This window comes from Polypterus senegalus, chromosome 14 (genome assembly GCF_016835505.1).
Source record: "Polypterus senegalus isolate Bchr_013 chromosome 14, ASM1683550v1, whole genome shotgun sequence".
NCBI lineage: Eukaryota > Metazoa > Chordata > Cladistia > Polypteriformes > Polypteridae > Polypterus > Polypterus senegalus.
In genome coordinates, this window is record NC_053167.1 from 55,956,345 (window position 1) to 55,975,973 (window position 19,629).

A 19,629-nucleotide genomic window follows, 5' to 3' on the forward strand; every position below is an offset into this window, starting at 1 on the left:
ATACAGATTGAAAATATACGCACAGGATAATTTAGAATCATCATTTCACCTAACCTGCGTGGTTTTGGATTGTGCAAGGAAGCCAGAGCAAACATACACAGACTTAAATGTAAACGCAGGGAGCACCCAGGATAATGCATCCGGTTTCCTTAATATGAGGCAGCATCTTTATGATTGCACCATGCAGTGTATTCATTGATTATTAAAATATTTGTAATAACTGTGACCTTAAAAAAAAAAAAAAAATTGTAAAAAAAAAAATACCCATTATTCGAGACTTCTAGTAACAAAATGTAACTGGAGAGTAGGAGACCAGTTCTCACTGTCCACTCCTTAAACTGTGCCTATGCTTCACATCATTGTTAATATACTATTCAATAGTGATTCTGGATTACCTTTTCTGTTGTAATCTACATAAAGTCATTGCAGTATTGAAGTTGCTTTTCAATACATCATCCTTCTTAAAATTTTATGGACCTGAAACTTTTATTTAATGTATCCTCAAGCTCTATTTCAGTTTTCCTTTAAAGTGATCAGCAGTTAGGAATTGCAGGGTTATTTGTTTTTGCTGTTTCATCATTTACTATGTATGCTTGATCTGGGACCTGCTCATTCCAGATAGACTCTCTGTCTCAGCTTAAGAGTAGTTCAGATAAACAAATTGTACATTGCATACATCCTTCAAATTAACTACCGTAACTAAAATCTGTCAAAGGAGTGGATCCCAATGGCGATTAGTTTCATCAAGCCCATTGCCTTGCTATGTCATACTTTATGGAATTACCCCACACTCAGATCTTTTTGGGGGAATATATTTTATCATTAATCACATAATTTTGTATCTACAATCACTCCTGATTTCCTTGTGTCATTATTTGGAAATATACCAGATCAGTACCTGCATTTATCAAGGGTTCAAGTGTTTTCAAAATCTTATAAAAATCTCTCTGTATACTTTTATTGCCTCCATGTCGAATAACATTGCTTAACTGGCCTTGAACCTTAATTAACCTTCTTCAACACGGTGGAAAAGTAATATTTTATATTACATAAAATTATAAAAAAAGGAAATTCCCCTAAAAGAGTGCAAAGCTTTTTCTGGACTCGGCAAGAATGATTTAGCTCTATCTATAGTGCTGGAGTGCTGCTTCTGTTTTGTTTTTTTCTTTTTCTTTTTTTATTGAATACATGGAGAACTGTATCAATAGATTTTTGTTCATGTGGCTCTTTGTGGTTCAGTGTTGATAATGACTCACTGTAATTTTAAATATTAACATTTAGAACTATTGTCTGTTATTCATTTGCTTTTTGTTCTTATTATAATTGGATATTTAAGCTCAATGAAGCTCATTCTACAAAGTTCCTGTCACAGCAGATTGGTGCCCTAAGGAGACTTTTTTAAGAAATACTACATGATTTACAGTTGAAATACTTTTACATGCAAAGTGTTTTTGTGTGTATTGTTCCAGGGAGTGTTAGCTTTGATTAATATTTAAGAAAATGTTTTTTATAATTGATCTGTTGTTAATATTTGCTCAGATGCTTTCCAGAAAAATTAAAGGCATAAAAAGCACTGCCAAAAATGAATTTTGAATATTCAAATTCTTTAAGGAGCAGAGCAATGGTACAGTGGTTATTATTGCCACCTCACAATTCCAGGACACCAGTTACTGTCGGTGTTCTGTTTGCGTATTCTATGTGTCCTCTCCCATCTCTATGTGTAGTCTGACTTTCTTCCTCCATCTCAAAAGTGTGACTGTTCGGTTGATTGGTGGCTCAAAATTGGCCTGATATGGTGTGTAGCTGCATGTGTCCTGCAGTGGATTAGTTGTCTGTGCCCAGTTATTCTAAGACACATTCTGGTACCCCCCAAAATCCAAAACTGTACACAACAGCTTTAGTAATGGGTGAATGGTTTGAGTTCTTGAAATGAAGCTGTGGTGATAATTATTTTTATTTCTTTGTAGGTTAAGGATGTGAGGGATCATAAGCTTGATAACCGAATGGAGTCCTTTTTCCTTGCCGAAACAGTCAAGTACCTCTATCTCCTGTTTGACCCAGACAACTTTCTTCATAACAGTGGTTCTCAGTTCGACACAGGGGGTGTTCTGAATGCTGATTGCATCTTAGGGGCAGGAGGGTATATTTTCAACACTGAAGCCCATCCACTTGATCCTGCAGCATTACATTGCTGTAGTAGAGGACGACAGGAGTTCCTAGAGGTGGAAGAGATGATGCTTGATTTAAAAAACTCTCATCTCCATTCCAGATCACCAAGCAATATAGGTCAAGCAGCACAAGGAGATACCAAGAATGAAATTGAAATAGGACCAGTCACTGAATCTGACAAAAAGAAAAGGAAAGCTCCAATCCTCAGCTGCCCTAGTCAACTTTTTACTACTAAACTTTCAGTACTTGGACAAGTATTTTCTGATGATACATAAAATACTTGCATGCCATTAAGTTACTTAACTTTTTAAAAAATAAATATTTAATTTCAGATTTTTTAACTGAATGCAATATTTTTTATACATAGATTCTTCACAGCTACATTTTACTTTTATTACATTTATATTGCCTTGACAGAGGTTCTCCCTGGTGTTTTTCAATATCTTTTCTCGTATTAGGAAACATATTTAATTTGTTGTTTTTTTTTTGGTTTTTTTTTTATAAACAGTCGTGATGAAATATGTATATTTATTAATTTACCTGACTTTGGTTCAATGTAGTGCAATGGATAGTGCTGGTTTCTGGTTACCTCGCATCAAATTTTGGCCTCACCATGGCAGAGTTTTCATATTTACCTCCTGTTTGTTTGCATTTTTCAGTGTTTTTTTTTTTTTTTTAAACAGTTAATAATGGAGATTGGACCATCCAAGTCTTGAATTACATTGAGGATCAATAGACTAGTGGTTCACACTGACAGCTAAGAGATATAATACTTAGAACTGCATTTTTCCCCCTTATTTGCTTTGTAAAAAAAAAAAAAAAACTTCAACAGGACACACACACATATCACTTTGGAAGAAAAGTACTTTGTAAATGTATTAAATCAGTGGTTCACAACTATATTTGTTTAATCACTTTTAGATCTTATTAGTAAGCGCAAACATCCTAAAGACATCCTAAACTAATAAACAGATTTGGCACACACTTCAGTTGCAGGATTAGAAGCCCTTTACATGTAAAGTAGCATTGAATATTCCCTAAACATAAACCAGCAGTGGAATGACCAATGCACATGATTTGTGATTGCGGTTAATGATGTGCTTGTCTTGATGAGAACAGATTGAGAACTCCTCTTCCAGTTATATCAATTTTATTAGCCAGAAATAACAGAGCATTAAACTTTTCAACAATCACTTTTAAAAAGCTAGACATCTGGATTAGTATTATATAATATTCTACCGTGGCTGTCCATTTGTCTGTCCAGGATTTTAAATCACCTGTAGCTTGCAAGCCTGAAATTTGGTGCACACATACAACGTGACGTCTACTATCCACTTTCAGGGTGATGATTGACCTCCATGGTTATTCCTGATTTTATTTTATTGTAGAATCAACTCTCAGCAGCGTGCATGCGCCATTCTCATCTCTACCTTATTCGCCGTCAAATGCCCTACCATTTGTTTCCTTTAGGGGGCGATATAGCTCCCTAGTTGGAATAAGTTCTTTTAAATTGCGGTGTTTTAAGTAACCAAAAATATAGAGATATGAAAATAAAAGGCGATATCCCTTCCATAGTGATACGGTGGTACAAATCACATAAGAGAAAATAACTTAGCTTTCTTTACTACGATTTACGTGGCATTACAGACGGGAAGCCATAATAGCATGACAATATCAAGGTGGGATCTTGAACTATAGAGTCTGCCTTTTTTTGTCTGCTGCGCTGGAAGGCTTTTCAGGATGAATGATGATATCCCCCATCCATCCGTCCATTGGCTTTGAAGTGTTTGGCTGCTGTCCAAGCCTTTTATACTGGTTCCTTCACGTGTACAGGCCCCATGTTTCAAACAAGGAAAGGAAAGGATTCAATTTCATCTCTAACACACAGAAATAGTACAATGCCTATTTTTGCAGTTGTCCCCTTCTTTCTCCAAATGCCAGACTAGCAGTTTCTAAATGCTGACAGCCCCTGTGTACTAAGTTTGGCCTGGCCTGTCCATGTGAGTTTATGTATAAAATAATTTTTGTACACAGCACAGTGACATTAAACTTGCATTCTTATTACACCACTTCATATCTTAAGTCTTCAATCTGCCTCAAGAATGATTTAAGTGCCAGCTTAAGTGAAAGATTAAGACAAATGTACTAAGTAATTGCAACACAGACACTGACTTAATCAGTTTTACCGCGAAAAGATGCCGAGAGAAGAAGAGAAGAAGCGGACCGCTAGAGTGGAGAAGAAAAAAGCTGCTCAGGAAGCAGAGAAAGAGGAGGAAAACTAGGAATGCTCAAGTCAAGTGTGTGCAATGCGCCGCTACTGGTAGATAATACTTTAGAGAAAGAAAATGTAACTAAGAATTGCACTTTTAGTTGGTAGTAAGATGCACTAATTAATATTAAAGTTATATCTCCTCTGTATTTAAGTATTATTAAGTGTTATTGCTAAATTAAATTGTTAAGCAAGTTAAACTAAAGTAAAGTGGATGGTAGCATTGCTGCTAATCTTGTGCATCCCTTTTTGATAGCAGTGCTTCCATTACAAAATAGGAGGTTTAAACAGGAGAATGTACCATCCATCCATTTTTCGAACCTGCTTATCCTTGGCAGAATCATGGGGCAGCTGAACAAGGTGCCAGTCCACCAAAAACTACCAAAAGTACACACAGACACACACTCGAGGGATACTTTAGTTGCACCAGTTCCTCAATCTTGTATGTCTTTGGACTGTGGGAAGAAACCAGAGCACCCAACAGAAACCCTTTTATGTGAGAAACTGTGTGCCACCATGACATCCTGTACGATTCCATAAAATGAGGCAAGATTTGGACTGTTCCTTAAATGGCTTAATTTTATGCAGACAATGATTAGGTCAGAATTTAACCCCAGAAAATAGTAGTTAGGAAACATTTTAACTACTGCACCACTGTGTCATCTGTTTGGTTTCCTAATTATCTTTACCACCTATTTTGATAGCAATTTGTAATAAACATAATCTTTGAAGTCCAGAAGTAATCTCTAATTTAGCTTGGAGGCTCATTGGGAAAGGAGAAGTGTGGCCATAATACTATAAATGCAGAGAGGAAAAGAATGGGCACTGAGACAAAAGAGTACAGCTTTGTATAGTGAGTACACTTCTCTCCTTTGATAATCCATATTTTGGTATTGAGAAGACATTAATCTGTTCTGACCTCTGTGACTGATGATGGCATCTTTAGTTTGTGTTAGCCACTTTCTGTGGCTTTTTCCTTATATATGTTTTTTATTTTTGTGGCTGTTCTCTCTGTCCATGAAGATCGTTGAGTCAAAGATTATTAAATATGTATGACTTGCCACCTCTTCAGTGAGTTGTTCAAAGAAGTAGAAAATAACAATGGTCTTCCTTGCTTTGAGCAGTAAGCCAACATTGGTGTTGCATTGACTACTTTTATCTTCATCAAATGTTTTTAAATGTTCATGTTTCAGGTACTGTAAGTGGTGTCATCACCATTATACAGATCATTGAAAGTTTTAATTACACTTCCTCTTTCTATCACTCCATGCTATTCATATAACATATACAAAATATCCATCGGTTTGTTTATTCATTGTGGCACAGAGCTAGAGGCTCACTCATCAACAGTATACTAACATACGTAAAAACATCATTCATGTTGACACAAATGGTTTTAGACTGTGGGAGCACCCTAGACTTTTGAAGGAAATAGACAGAAAGAAGATGTTTAAATTGACATTATGACGGAGAAGACGGCTGTTGGGATTGCCATATGGCTGGGTAGTGATTGTATTCTGCATTTTGTAAATGAAGGAAGCTAGGAAAGAAAACGGATGATTTTAAATTTCAAATATATATTCCGTGACTGTGTACAGGTGCATCTCAATAAATTAGAATATCATCGAAAAGTTTATTTCTGTAATTCAATTCAAAAAAATGAAACTGATACATAGAGTCATTACAAACAGAGTGATATATTTCAAGCGTTTATTTTTTTCACTTTGCTGACTGGGTTGTCATTAGCTATAAGCCATAAAGTTCAGTATCTCAGAAAATTAAAATATTGTGAAAAAGTTCAATATTGTAGACTCTTGGTGTCACACTCCACTCAACTAATTAACCCAAAAACGTGCAACAGTGGCCTGAGCCTTTCAATGGTCTCACAGTCTGGTCCAGTAGGCCACACAAGGTGGGTAAGCCACAAAAGGTCGTTGCTAAAGAAGCTGGCAGTTTACAGAGTGCTGTATCCAAGCATAATAATGGACAGTTGAGTGGAAGGAGAAAATGTGGCAGAAAAAGGTGCACAAGCAACAGGGATAATGACAGCCTTGAGAGGATTGTGAAGCACAGCCCATTCAAGAATTTGGGGAGATTCACAAGGAGTGGACTGCAGCTGGAGTCGGTGCTTCAAGAGTCACCTCACACAGACGTATCCGGGACGGGGCTACAACTGTCGCATTGCCTGTGTCAAGCCACTCCTGAGCGTCTTACCTGGGCTAAGGAAAAAACAAACTGAACTGTTGCTCAGTGGGCCAAAGTCCTCTACAGATGAAAGTGAATTTTGCATTTCATTTGGAAATCAAGATCCCAGAGTGGAGGAACAGTGGAGAGGCACAGAGTCCAAGTTGCTTGAGGTCCAGTGTGACGTTTCCACAGTCCGTGATGATTTAGGGAGACATGTCATCTGCTGGTGTTGGTCCACTGTGTTTTATCAAGTCCAAAGTCCGCACAGCCATCTAGCAGGGAATTTTAGAGCCCGTCATGCTGGTTTAATGACCATGCTATCACAGTGCTTGATTGGCCAGCAAACTCGCCTGCCCTAAACCCTATAGATTCTCTATTGTCAAAAGGAAGATGAGAGACACCAGACTCAACAATGCAGATGAGCTGAAAGCCACTATCAAAGCATCCTAGGCTTCCATAACAGCTCAGTAGTGCTACAGGCTGATCGTTTCCATGCCACACACATTAATGCAGTAATTTGTGCAAAAGGAGCCCCAACCAATTATTAAGTGATTTGTAGTAGGTCACCATTTCTGTATTAAAAATCATTTTTTATGTCTTCTGTAATATTCTAATTTTCTGAGATACTGAATTTTGAGTTTTCATTACCTGTAAGCCATAATCGGTAAAATGCAAAGAAATAAATGCTTGAAATATATCACTCTGTGTGTAATGAATCTATATATGAGTTTCACTTTTTGAATTGAATTACTGAAATAAATTAACTTTTCGATGATCTTCTAATTTATTGAGATGCACCTGTAATTCAATAGACTTGCTCCTTCCATGTAAGTTGAAGATGAAAGCGCCAGCAGGTCCCTCAAGACATGAGTGAGACAACATCAAGAAATTTCCAGCCAGCGGGGGTCCTGTGGCCAAAGAACAGACTGCTGATGAAAGGCAATAATAGATGTTGCTACAATCTAACAGTTGGGTTATAATCAGTTAAATAAAAGCTGAGGTTTGAAAAGAATGATTAGGCCGGCTCAATCATGAGTCTTACTGCTAAACCATGATAAATTTTATGGGTTATTCGGAAAGAACTTCATGAGTTGGTCCTCAGCTGTGTACTGGTAGTTAGTACGGTACTTTTCTGAGGTGAGGTTGTTCTCCTCACTAATCATGGCACTGGCGAGTGGTGACTTGCTGCAAGTTTATTAACACATGCAAGTAAGAATTTCACTGTACTCTGCACAGATGACAATAATGAAGTTAATGAACTCCTACACCTTTTGAAGAACATTTCCATATCTGTGGTCAACTGGAGTGAAGAAATATGCAAAACACAGCTGGAGTTGAGCTAATCTTGTGCCTAGTAAGAGTAAGAGATGGCAGCTGAACAGCCAAACATACCGTTGTTCCTAAATCATTTCAAAAGACTGCTTGAAACACCTGCAGTTTGCTCATAAACACAACAGGTCAGCCTAGCACTGCACAGTTCCTTGGAACATCTGGATAAAAAGATTTAGTTGCAGATTGCATCTCTGACTCCAACACTTTTAACTCCAAACAAGACTTTCACCAAACTCCCTGACGTGGGTTCTTGGTTTGAGGACATTCCACAATCATAGGCTTGACTACAGCTGATGACGAGACGACTTACCGAGAGGAGAATAATTTGAATGAACGTCCGCAAGACTAATGTTGTGCTGCAAATGAACTGAGAAGTGGGGATTTTTAAATGGAATGCCCCCACAAGTCAGAAATTCTACTCAAAAAACTGCGGCCTGGTCTGTTTGACTGACATCAGATTATAACATCCAACCAAAATGGTGACATACACACGAACTTTAGTGAAAGCTATAGTACTATACTGCTTACAGGGAAGAATGGAGCGTGAGATCGACAGGCGGATCGGTGCGGTGTCCACAGTGATGCGGGCTCTGCATCGGTCTGTTGTGGTGAAAAAGGAGCTGAGCCGTAAGGTAAAGCTCTCAATTTACCAGTCGATCTACGCTCCTACCCTCACCTATGGTCATGAGCTGTGGGTAGTGACCGAAAGAACGAGATCGCGAATACAAGCAGCTGAAATGAGTTTCCTCCGCAGGGTGTCTGGGCTTTCCGTTAAAGGTAGGGTCAGAAGCTCAGTCATCCGGGAGGGGCTCAGAGTAGAGCCGCTACTCCTCCGCATCGAGAGGAGTCAGATGAGGTGGCTCGGGCATCGGATCAAGATGCCTCCTGGACACCTCCCTGTCCAACTGGGGGGAGGCCCCGGGGAAGACCCAGGACACGCTGGAGCGACTATGTCTCCCGGCTGCCCTGAGAACGCCTCGGGAAGTGGCCGGGGAGAGGGAAGTCTGGGCATCTCTGCTCAAGCTGCTGCCCCCGCAACCCGACCTCGGATAAGCAGAAGAGGATGGATGGATGGATGGAAATTGTGAGTTTTAAGAACTGTCATATGTTATAAACTGTAAAGTGCTGAGCGAATTAAGGAGCCACATCTTCCAACGTTTTAGCATACATAATGTGTTTTGTAACATTTACTGTGATTATTATTACTAGTATTATTATTATTATTAGATTTTAGGTGGAACTGATTTTTGAGCCTGATGTCTTATGTTAATTATTGTGCTTGACAGGAACATTATGCAAGTAAGAATTTCTAATATTCACTAATATTTCCTTCTTCTATGACAACCGTCACAATTATTTCAGTGCTAAAGTGGTGTTCTAGCACATATCTAAATGACAATAGACCTGCGGCACTTAACCTCCATTACAATGAAGTGCTTCAAAAGACTGCCACCCTCTTTGGACTGACACCAGTATGTCTATAGATTTCCAGAGGACAGTAATATTCTCTACACTGTACTGACTAGAGCAGAGAGGGACATATGTGAGGATGCTTATCATTCAATACACTTGTCTGCAGCAGGTTGATCACTAAATTGCTTGACCTGGATCTCAGCCAGCCCATATCTGTGTGGATCAAGGACAAATCGCCAAGAGATTGGGATGATATTTATCTTCCAGCACCGGCGCCCCTCAAGGCTGTGTACTAAGTCCTCTCCTTTACTCTTTGTATGCTCATAATTGCATATCTGTACACCCCTCAAGCACAATCATAACATTTGCAGATGATACAACAGTGTTAGGGTTAAATTCAAATGGGGATGAAACACAATGCAGGGTTGAAGTCTCCAAATTCGCTGTGTGGTGCATGGAATATAACTTGACATTGAACATTAAGAACACTAGAGAACCCGTTATCGATTTAAGAATACATTGTGTGGCTGGCTCAGTATCAATGGAGGGAGACATCATTGAAGGAGTCTCCAGCTGTACATTTCTAGGAAAACAAATCACAGAAGACTTGACATGGACAAGTAACACCAGACTTAATGTGCCCTCATGATTTCTTGTGCCCCTTTACCAGTGCACCATTGAAGGTGTTCCAACATACAGTATTGCAGTATGGAACACAAATTGTGCAGCCGCAAAGAGAAAGGGTCTTTAATTCTGCTCAGGAGAGATAATTGGCCATCCTTGACCCTTATTTGGGGACCTTTTTAGGACACGATGCTTCCAGAAGGATACATGTATCCTGAAAGACTCTACTCGTCCAGGCCACCTCCTTTTCACAATGGTTTTAGTGTGATTGATGCTTCCCTTGCTTGTATATTCTATTTAAAGACTGTTTTTTTACTTATTTTAGATTTACTGTTTTATATATTTTTATATTACACCTCTTTTATATAGTAATTTTTTTTGTACTGGGTAAGTCCAATGACCATAAAGACAAGAAGAAAGATTTTGCTGTACATTGCATATGTGATAATACAAGACCTTAACTTTGAACTAAAGAGGAGAAAAGTTCACAGTTTTATTTCTAACAGAAAAGGAAGCTGAGCTTATAAAATAAAGAACACTAAACATCATCTTCAGTTCAAGCTGAGGAGAGCGTACTAGCTTGTTGTTCTGTGAAGCCATTTTGGCCAGCTGTGGTGCTGCTTCTCCCTCTCTCTGCCTTGTTGTTGAGATCTTCTTCACCGCTCCCATCCACATTAGCACTTTCTGCTCCACTACATTTACTGCTTAGATGTTTGTCAAAGCCAGAGGGACCTGAACAGTCAAGAGTCCGTATGGGTGTAATGTGGAGGATGAACTTGTGTGTAAACAGAGTCTGTAGTCTGAGCAGAGGAGAGGGAGGCAGCATATCCAGCAGAGGCTCCGACACTGGCGTCCCCACTCCATTGTGCTTCCTAAAACAAAATATAAGAGCAGTAAGAAGGTCTTTGTCTTCTTTTTCATCTTTTCCCACTTCCATGTGGTGTTGAGGTGCTTGGTCAACCTTCTCCCTGTACCTCCTCACCAGTCAAACCATTTTCTTTCAGATCTTCTTTTCCTTTATCCATCCTCCTCCACTTTGAGCTCTCTTGCTTTCTCTTCCCCTGTACTTCTATTAGACATTAGGAATGTACAGTTGCTAAAACATTGCATGACTTTAATGCTAGGCCACCTTTGGAATATGCTCCATCTTCACTTCCCACGTCTCTTACAGCACCTGTTTAAATGTGAAACTGGATTGATTTTTCTTTTCATTTGTGTCCTTGCCTTGCACATTTATTTAATGGCACAATCCACTTCTGCAAGAAGTCCTCGCAAAACTCACTTGAATGCTGCCTGCAGTGTTATGAATGGCCTCCCTGCTCATCACAGGGGACATTGCTGTGTCGTGGCACTGCACATCTCAGTTCCACGCTCTTCCAGAGGTTACTTGATGACCGTCCATCTGTGAAATTGGCCGTGCTACATCTCAGTACTTTTGAGAAGCTTTGTTTTGTTTCCTCCACAACATCTTTGTTAATGTTATGTCATTTTTGAGCCATTGTGTAGCATTTTTGAGGCTGTTCACTAATTATGCGTTTTAGAAAGTGGTGATCTTATAATTATTATAGTTTGCAAAGCCTGCATGTTCAGGTTTTTGAAGTGTGAGTTAATTGTGAAACAATACTTGGTCATTTTAATGAGATTTATAAACTTCCTGTGCAGCAGACATTCTGAATCATTATTAATGTGCTTCAAATTCATAGATGTCATAAATTAATGTGTTATTCCTTGTTAGTCCTAACCTTCTACCTTCCTCTTGCTGCCATGCAGTTCTACTTGAAGAAATCGCAATGCTGCAGAGTAGATATTTTGGTCATTTCTTTAACAAGAATTCCAAATGCACCGCAGTGGCATAGCCACTCAAAATCTGCAAAGAACTGGAGCTACAACCATGAAGTCAAAGGGTACGGTGTGCCAACAGCTGTGCAGCCGACACCACAGTGTACATAATGGTGCAGTGAATGGGAGTTCAAACTACGGTGCAGACACTTTTGATCGGTCAAAGAGCAGAGCGGGCAGCACTTTGGGTGCCGCTTATGAAGTCCTCTGCACAATACATTTCCTTTAGTTGTGGCACCGATTTTATACAGGCACTTTTGTTTTGTGCTGTTCAGAGTTCCCTTCTGTCCCAGCATATGGACTACATCACTATGCCAAACCGACTGAAGTAACGGGAGGCCACTGAAGTCAGAATCCCAGGAGTGGTTGGTGCTCTCGAGTTGGACACAGACTGCATACCCATTCTCTTTCACAGGCAAATGAAAGTTCCCATTTGTGTCAACAGACATGGATATTCTTCAATTAGTTGTCAGATTGGTGAGTGAGCATAATGTCAGATTTCTCAGCGTGGTAGAAAGATGGACTGGCAATGAATGGGATTCTCAAATATGACACAGCAGCAGGGAAGAATTGTACAGTGGCATTCCCGTGGGTGACTGTGCTTATCCTTTACAGTGGCATCTGTGCAGAACTCTGCAGCATTAATATCAGAGCTGCTCTATAACCTAAATCACGAAAAGGCAAGTTGCCACGATGAACGACCTTTTGAAAATTTAAAACATTGCAGTTCTTGTCAGTCAAAGAGTAGTCTGTCAACAGCCAGAACCCCCATCGTCGTATGCGTCACCATACAAAACCTTGTGATCCACCTCCATGGCATCTCCAGTATTATTAGACCGCAGCCACAGGACGGTGTTTCAAAGTACGATCATAAATCAAGTCAAGTTGGGGAGCATGCACTGGTACAGCGCATAAATAATCATCTTTAATATGCAGATTAATTTTCAAATTACTTTTTGAAATGTAAACTTGTATTTGCCTACATATTTAATTCTCCCATCTTCTGAATATTCTCATCATTCCTATTAACTACATCATACCCATTACAATAGCAAATCAACTCAGTTGACAAGACCAGATGATGCAAAACGCAAAAAAATCATAGTATGTTTATTTATTTATCAATTTAATGTACACTGGTGCTCTTCACTCTCTAAGATACCTTAAATGTCAGACCTAATAAAGACTGACAGTACAATTCATTATTAAACAACAAAACCCACTCCTGTTAATGCACTGTGGACACGGCCCGGGCACTGATAGGCAGACATGTTGTTAAGTCACCACCACACGTTTATTTACACTTTTTCCAATGTTCAAAAGTGCTCTCACAACCCCACAAAGTCCTGGCCACACAATGCCTTCTTCTTCGGGCCGCCTCCACTCTCTCTCTCTCCTGCCTTGTCCTCCTTCCACCCGACTCCAGCCTCGAATGAAGGGAGACGGCCCCTTTTATTTCATCCCGGATGGGCTCCAGGTGTTTCCCGGCACTCCTCCCTGGACACGCCCCAGTGTGGCGGAATTGCCGGCTGTTCTCCCGTAAACTCTCCGGGTGTCCCTTCTCTTCTTCCCCCCAGCACTTCCTGGTGTGGCGGAAGTGCTGAGGTCCAGGGTCCCCAAGGCATTGGGGCGCCCCCTGGCGGTGACCACAGGTCCCTACAGGGTTGGGCTTCCAAGCCCTCTACCCATGGCCCCCAAAGCAACCAGGATAGTGGCCCCCACGTGATCCAGGGCGGGCGTAGACCCTCTTCTAGTCCCTCAAGGCGTCCCGGCTGGGTCGTTGCCCCTGGCATCCCTGACCGTGCCCCACAGCCAGCGAAGACCACGCGGGAGGAGCGACGTCCCGCGAGGGCAGCTTACCCCCAAAACGGGTCCTACTCCTGGGCAGCCGAGGTCCGGCCCTGTTCTCCCAACAGGGATAGGGGCGGAGGCGCCACCTGGACACCACCACTTGTTGTCCTCCTGTGCCTCGCACAGGCTGCGCTCCCCCCTCTTACCGGCACCCCGGGGCCCACTCCTTCGGCACCCTCCGAGGTTTTTGCGCCCCTTTGGTTGGAGCCACTCGCTCCCTCGTAGCCTCCTCCAGCCGTGGCGGCACCCGCACGCCAGTGGAGAGTTCTCTCCTGAGGGCAGGTTCCCAACGAAGTGGGTCCTACTGCTTGTCCGGGGTCCGGCCCTGAAACAGACAGAAACAAAGGGGCAGGACCGCTGCCTGGACACCCTTCCCTGGCGTCCCTCTGTGCTATGCACTGGCAGCGTTCCCCCCTCCATCCGGCACCCCGGCACTTGCCTGTTCGGCACCACCTCCGCGTATTCCATGTCCCTCCTGTCGCCGGAACAGACAGAACCGCCTGCACTTCTTTCCTCTCCACTGACCCAGCACCATGTCCCATCCTATCGGAGGAACCGGCATTCACCCTCCGATTCCTCCTGTCGCTCTGGGTTGCCCTGAGTCTGAGTCTCCTTATTAAAAAGAAAGGGCCTCCTTCCCGTCTGCATCCCTGTAGAGCGGCGCAAGACTGCTGCCGACTCGGGGCGGAGGGCGCTAGGACCTGGGGCACTCAACAGCCCGTGTCCTGCCAGCCCTCTCACTGTATCTCCACTCACCGTGCGCACAGCCCCCTGCGCCGCATCCACTGTCGGAGGACTGCTTACTTGATACTGATCGTTGGAATCACAGCCGTTTTCAGCAGACCCTCCTTCATGCTGTACGGGGACGGCTGTACTCACCTTCTCCGCCGCACACCTCTGGCTGAAGAATCCAGCATCGCGCCGTCTGATCGCCACCAAAAGCTCCTCCATAGACGCGACCGCCTTCATCTCCAGGACCCGCAATTCTGCTCGGAGGGCACGTAGCACCTGCGATACACGCTGCTCCGCGTACTGAAGGTACGCCTCCAGCTCCGACAGAGCAGCCGGCAAAGACAGGAAGTTAACCGACGCGTAGCCTACCTGTCCGTCAGCCCCAGACGCCGGCACCTTCCTGTGGGCCTCTTCCTCCGGCCCAATCGGGTCTCCCCACGGCACGTGATGGGGATTCCTTCATCCCACCTCTCTCCAGTCATTGGCGGGCACGCAAGACACACCATCCAACCGCGTGCCTGTCAGGGGGAGGGACTTCTGGTCCGCGGCCATTTTGACTGCCCTCCTCCGGTAGCGACGTGCTTGCCTGCAGCCTTGCTGTTGCTGAAGCTGTAGCGGCTCCTTTTCACCAGCTCCCACAGGCGCCACCGTGCCGTCGAAGCCCCGCCGACCAGCATACGTCTGCCACTGATGCGGATCCGGGTTGTCCCTGCCTACAAAATAAAGCACACGCCGGCTGGCTGCCTACCGGCAGGGAACTCACCTCCCGGGTCCCATCCGATCAAGGAAACGTCCTCGGCGTGGCCTCCGTAGATGCAATGCTGTCCCGGGAGCCTCTAGCAACAGCGCACCCACAGGAGCTTACTGCAGTCCGGCTCCACACACTGTCAATCCGTCGTTGGGGAAAATGGCTCTCCTGCGGACCCCTGGCTATCCGTGGGGTACTTTTACCCCGCGGGGCTGTGTGCACGCCGTTCCGCGGCACGTGGGTGGGGTCCCCTGCTGCGCCGGGCCGTCCACAACAAGATTTTTGATATCAGATCCCTGTCGTGAACCAGACGGCGCATCCTGCCGACTACGCCAGATGTGGACGCGGCCCGGGCACAGACAGGCAGACATGTTGTTAAGTCACCACCACACATTTATTTACACTATTTACAATGTTCAAAAGTGCTCTCACAACCCCACAAAGTCCTGGCCACACAATGCCTTCTTCTTCGGGCCCGGATGGGCTCCAGGTGTTTCCCAGCACTCCTCCCTGGACACGCCCCTGTGTGGCGGAATTGCCGGCTGTTCTCCCGGAATCTCACCGGGTGTCCCTGCTCCTCTTCCCCCCAGCACTTCCTGGTGTTGCGGAAGTGCTGAGGTCCAGGGTCCCCAAGGCATTGGGGCGCCCCCTGGTGGTGACCACGGGTCCCTACAGGGTTGGGCTTCCAAGCCCTCTACCCGTGGCCCCAAAGCAACCAGGATGGCGGCCCCCACGTGATCCAGGGCGGGTGTAGACCCTCTTCCGGTCCCTCAAGGTGTCCCGGCTGGGTCGTTGCCCCTGGCATCCCTGACAGCACATGTAAAGTTCAATTTTAATGTTTATTACACAATTTTGTTTAATCTACACTCTATATATATATATATATATATATATATATATATATATATATATATATATATAAAATCCTAAGCCTAAAAGTGCAAAGATTTTGTGCAACAATTTTATGTCACTTTTTTGTCACGCTTTAAATTGGGCTTATTTTAAAACCTACACATATATGTTTGGTATCATTCTTTTCAGAATTTTTCGAACTTTAATGTGTTGTTGTTAAATTTTAAGATTGTTATTCCGTTTTTAAATTATAAACTAAAATATCAAGAAAGTCGTGCATTGAGCATAGTGGACCTCAGTTTAACGGGAATATTCCAATGGATAAGAGAGTAAAAAAATGTCATGATTTTTACTCCGTTAAATAATAATTAATTTTTCTTTTACATATTTATAGAATTTCATGATTTTGACTCCATTAAATAATCATTTTTCTTTTGTACATTTACAGATTTTACTAATATTCTGGCTGCAACTTGGAATTGGGTGCCAAAGGCTCCAGGGGGGATTGCCTCCCTAGTATTACTATAATTATGCACCTGTATACCCGACTCTGCCCCACAGTGGTCTGTTGGTTCTACCCCCAAGGAAACTCCAGCAACTGTGAGTGGTGGTCAAGTTGCAGCCTCCACACACTGTAATGCTAGGACAGGACTGGCAGCAAAGTGAAAGCAGCCTCGCCACAGATGGCGACCAGCCTTCTCAAGGTGATTCTCTGCCATGCAAACGGTTAGGTAAGGGCCTGGTTGACTGTGGAGTGGTGGATGTCAATGCATCTGGACATCAGTGACAACTCCTACCCTTGACCTGGTCACATCGGAAGGAGCTGCTTCTGACACATTAGCCTTCCTGCAGCTTCAGTATCACTCCCTGCCCATGACATTTAAGCACAAGCAGTGGAATGAAGTTTGCAAAAAATGCAGTCACCACTATTGACGTTCATCCCTCAGATGTTTCTATCTCACCCAAGCCCTAGTTTGTGTTGAACAATGACCTGTTATATCGGGTGGCGGATATACAAGGTGAGCTGAGAAACCAATTGTTAGTCCCCTGAACCTATCACCTTCAAATTTGTGATTGGTCCCAACCAGTGTCCCAAAAAGCGTGTATATCACGTTAATCTCCTTAAGCCCAGGCATGACAGAGGTGAAAATGATACCGCAGCTGCTCCCACAATGTTGCAACTAGTGGAAGCCAAACAGCTAAACAATGGGAAAAACCTCTCCTCCAGCAAAAAAAGGAACTTGTGGCTGCATCAGGTCATTTACCCAGGCCAGACTGCATTAGTTGCCCATGATATAGTAACCGAAGCTGGAGTCATAGTCTGCAAAAGCCCATACCAGCTTCTGAAAGCAAAAATGACAGAGGTAAAACTTTAGATCAAATGCATGCTTGACCTGGGCATAAGTGAAGACAGCCACAGTCCTTGGACTAGCCATATCGTGTTAATACCTAAACTTGACAGAAGTTGGCATTTTTGTAACAACTTCCGTCAGCTAAACCAAGTCTCCCATTTTGACGCCTGCCCCATTCCGAAGGGTGGATGACCTCTTGGGGTGTCTATGTAACACCCAGTACCTATCCACCCTTGACATGACAAAAGGCTACTGGCAGATCCCCCTGAACGACTCCACAAAAAGAAAAGGCCATGTTTAGCACCCCCCAGTGGACATTGGCAGTATCGCATTTTACCCCTTGGGCAGCAAGGGGCCCCAAGCACTTCCCAGTGTCTGGTGGACAGACTGCTCAGACCCCAACATGCTGCTTATCTTGACAACATAATTTCAGCACCTGGGATGAGAATATGCAAAACATTTTGGCTGTCCTCCGCACCATCCTTTGACCACTTTCACAAAAAAGGGCACCTAATACAGTGGCATGGACTCCTGAAACCAGGACTACATTCTGTGACATGAAAGTAGCCCTTATATCTGCTCCTGTATTGTTTGCCCCTGACTTTTCTTTACCCTTTCTTCTCTGGACTGATTCCTCGGACACTGGCCTTGAGCTGTACTGAGCCAGGTCATCGAAGGAGCTGAACACCCCATTATGTACCTGGAGAGGTAGAGGAGGTACATTGCAGATGAGCACAAGTCCTCTGACATCAATTGTATAGTCTCCCACCTTCGATACTACCTGCTGGGGTGGAGGTTTACTCCCCCATTAGCATACCAATCCTTGGGACACCAGTTAATTCCTCAGCCAACAGCCCTTCAAATTTATTGTCCTATTTAGGCGAGGCTCCCTCCACACCAATGCTGATTCCTTCTCCCCAATTAGGAGCTGACAGTAAGGTCTTTTCATCCTACTGGGGCAGGCTTGGGGATGGCGTGTCACGCATGGGTGTCTGAGAACCACTTTCCGGACTCTGCTGATGCATACAGTACCACTCTGGGGTGAGAGGGTGTGCTGTCACTAACTGTATTCTCTCTTTTTCCCTCTGCAGGACCGAGAAGACACCCACTGACAACAGCTGAGCTACACCCACAACGTCCCCAGCAGTCCGCCCCTTCTGGTTGGAACCTATTAATGCTGCTGTCCCCAGAAGGAATGGTCAGAGTTGGGAGCTATGCTATCTCATCACGGACATCTCTGACCATGATCTGCTTGATAGAACTATCTACTGGGAGAAGTCATGTTGGCTTATGAGGCAGCTGTCATATCTCTTTCCTGCTGTCTATTTTTTGGACACTGACATTAAAAGGGATGACCAGGTTGGTACCCCAACTATATCTGCAGACCCCTCTGCTCCTTTACCTGTTGACTATATATGTATATACTGCGTGGAAGCAAAGGTCTGTGATTCGGTTTGCATATTTGTAGCTAGTAATCCACAAAGGGAGAAAAAAAATCACGTATCTTAAAAATATATTTTTATTCCTAAGCTATCGACAACTTACCAGGTGTCATCACCAGAGGGAAGTGATTAATAGTACAGGAATCAAATACAAAATATAGCAAATGAGGGGATGGAGGTGCAAGGGGGCTAGTGGATTAATAAGGTGGGGTTCACAGGGTCTTATTATTATTTAGGTGTCCTACTTTTTAAGCCTGCATATGCTGGGTTCATGTCCAAATGTTTGTTAATGGCTTTTTCATTTTGAGAGCCCTGATTCAGCCAGCTCTCTGGTACTTAGTATTAACCCTGGATTTTACTTGCACTGTGTTCCAATTAAATGTGTCCCTAGTTGAATTGGTATGTGCATACAGTATATCAGAGATCATGGGTAATTCCTTCTGATAGCATTGCAATGTTCTTGTATACATGTTGCAAGTGTTTTAGATGTATACAGCTGGGCATGCACTGCCTGGTATACTGTATACTGTGTTCTGTGTCCCTGATGCAGATTCCTTGCTTTGGCATTAAAAAGAACTGTCCTTAGAGTTTTTGCAGGTTTATGGGATATTTTGATGCCTGATTTGGTGAGGATGTACATTGTACTTCCCAATACACCACTATGATAGAGAAGGGTGTGGTAAATAAGAAGTGAGATCAGGTTAAAATCGATTGTGTGGTGAGGTCTGTGGTGCCTCCTATGTAAGGATTGTTTTTAGTATTCTTTGTATTACAGTGGGTGTGAATCCTTCTGAGCAGTCTTAACACAACTCAGTGTAG

At 43.3% G+C, this 19,629-nt stretch overlaps 1 protein-coding gene across 3 annotated transcripts in view; it reads left to right on the forward strand.

Annotated features, from left to right (window-relative positions):
• edem2 (ER degradation enhancer, mannosidase alpha-like 2) overlaps positions 1-2,510 on the forward strand; it is a 49,757-nt gene extending 47,247 nt beyond the window's left edge. For all 3 annotated transcript variants that reach the window (XM_039735329.1, XM_039735330.1, XM_039735328.1), the window contains exon 11: positions 1,968-2,510. In XM_039735329.1, coding sequence (XP_039591263.1) covers positions 1,968-2,444 — 477 coding nt within the window. In that variant the 3' untranslated portion in view covers positions 2,445-2,510. The remainder of the gene's footprint in view (positions 1-1,967) is intronic.
• Positions 2,511-19,629: the final 17,119 nt, after the last annotated feature.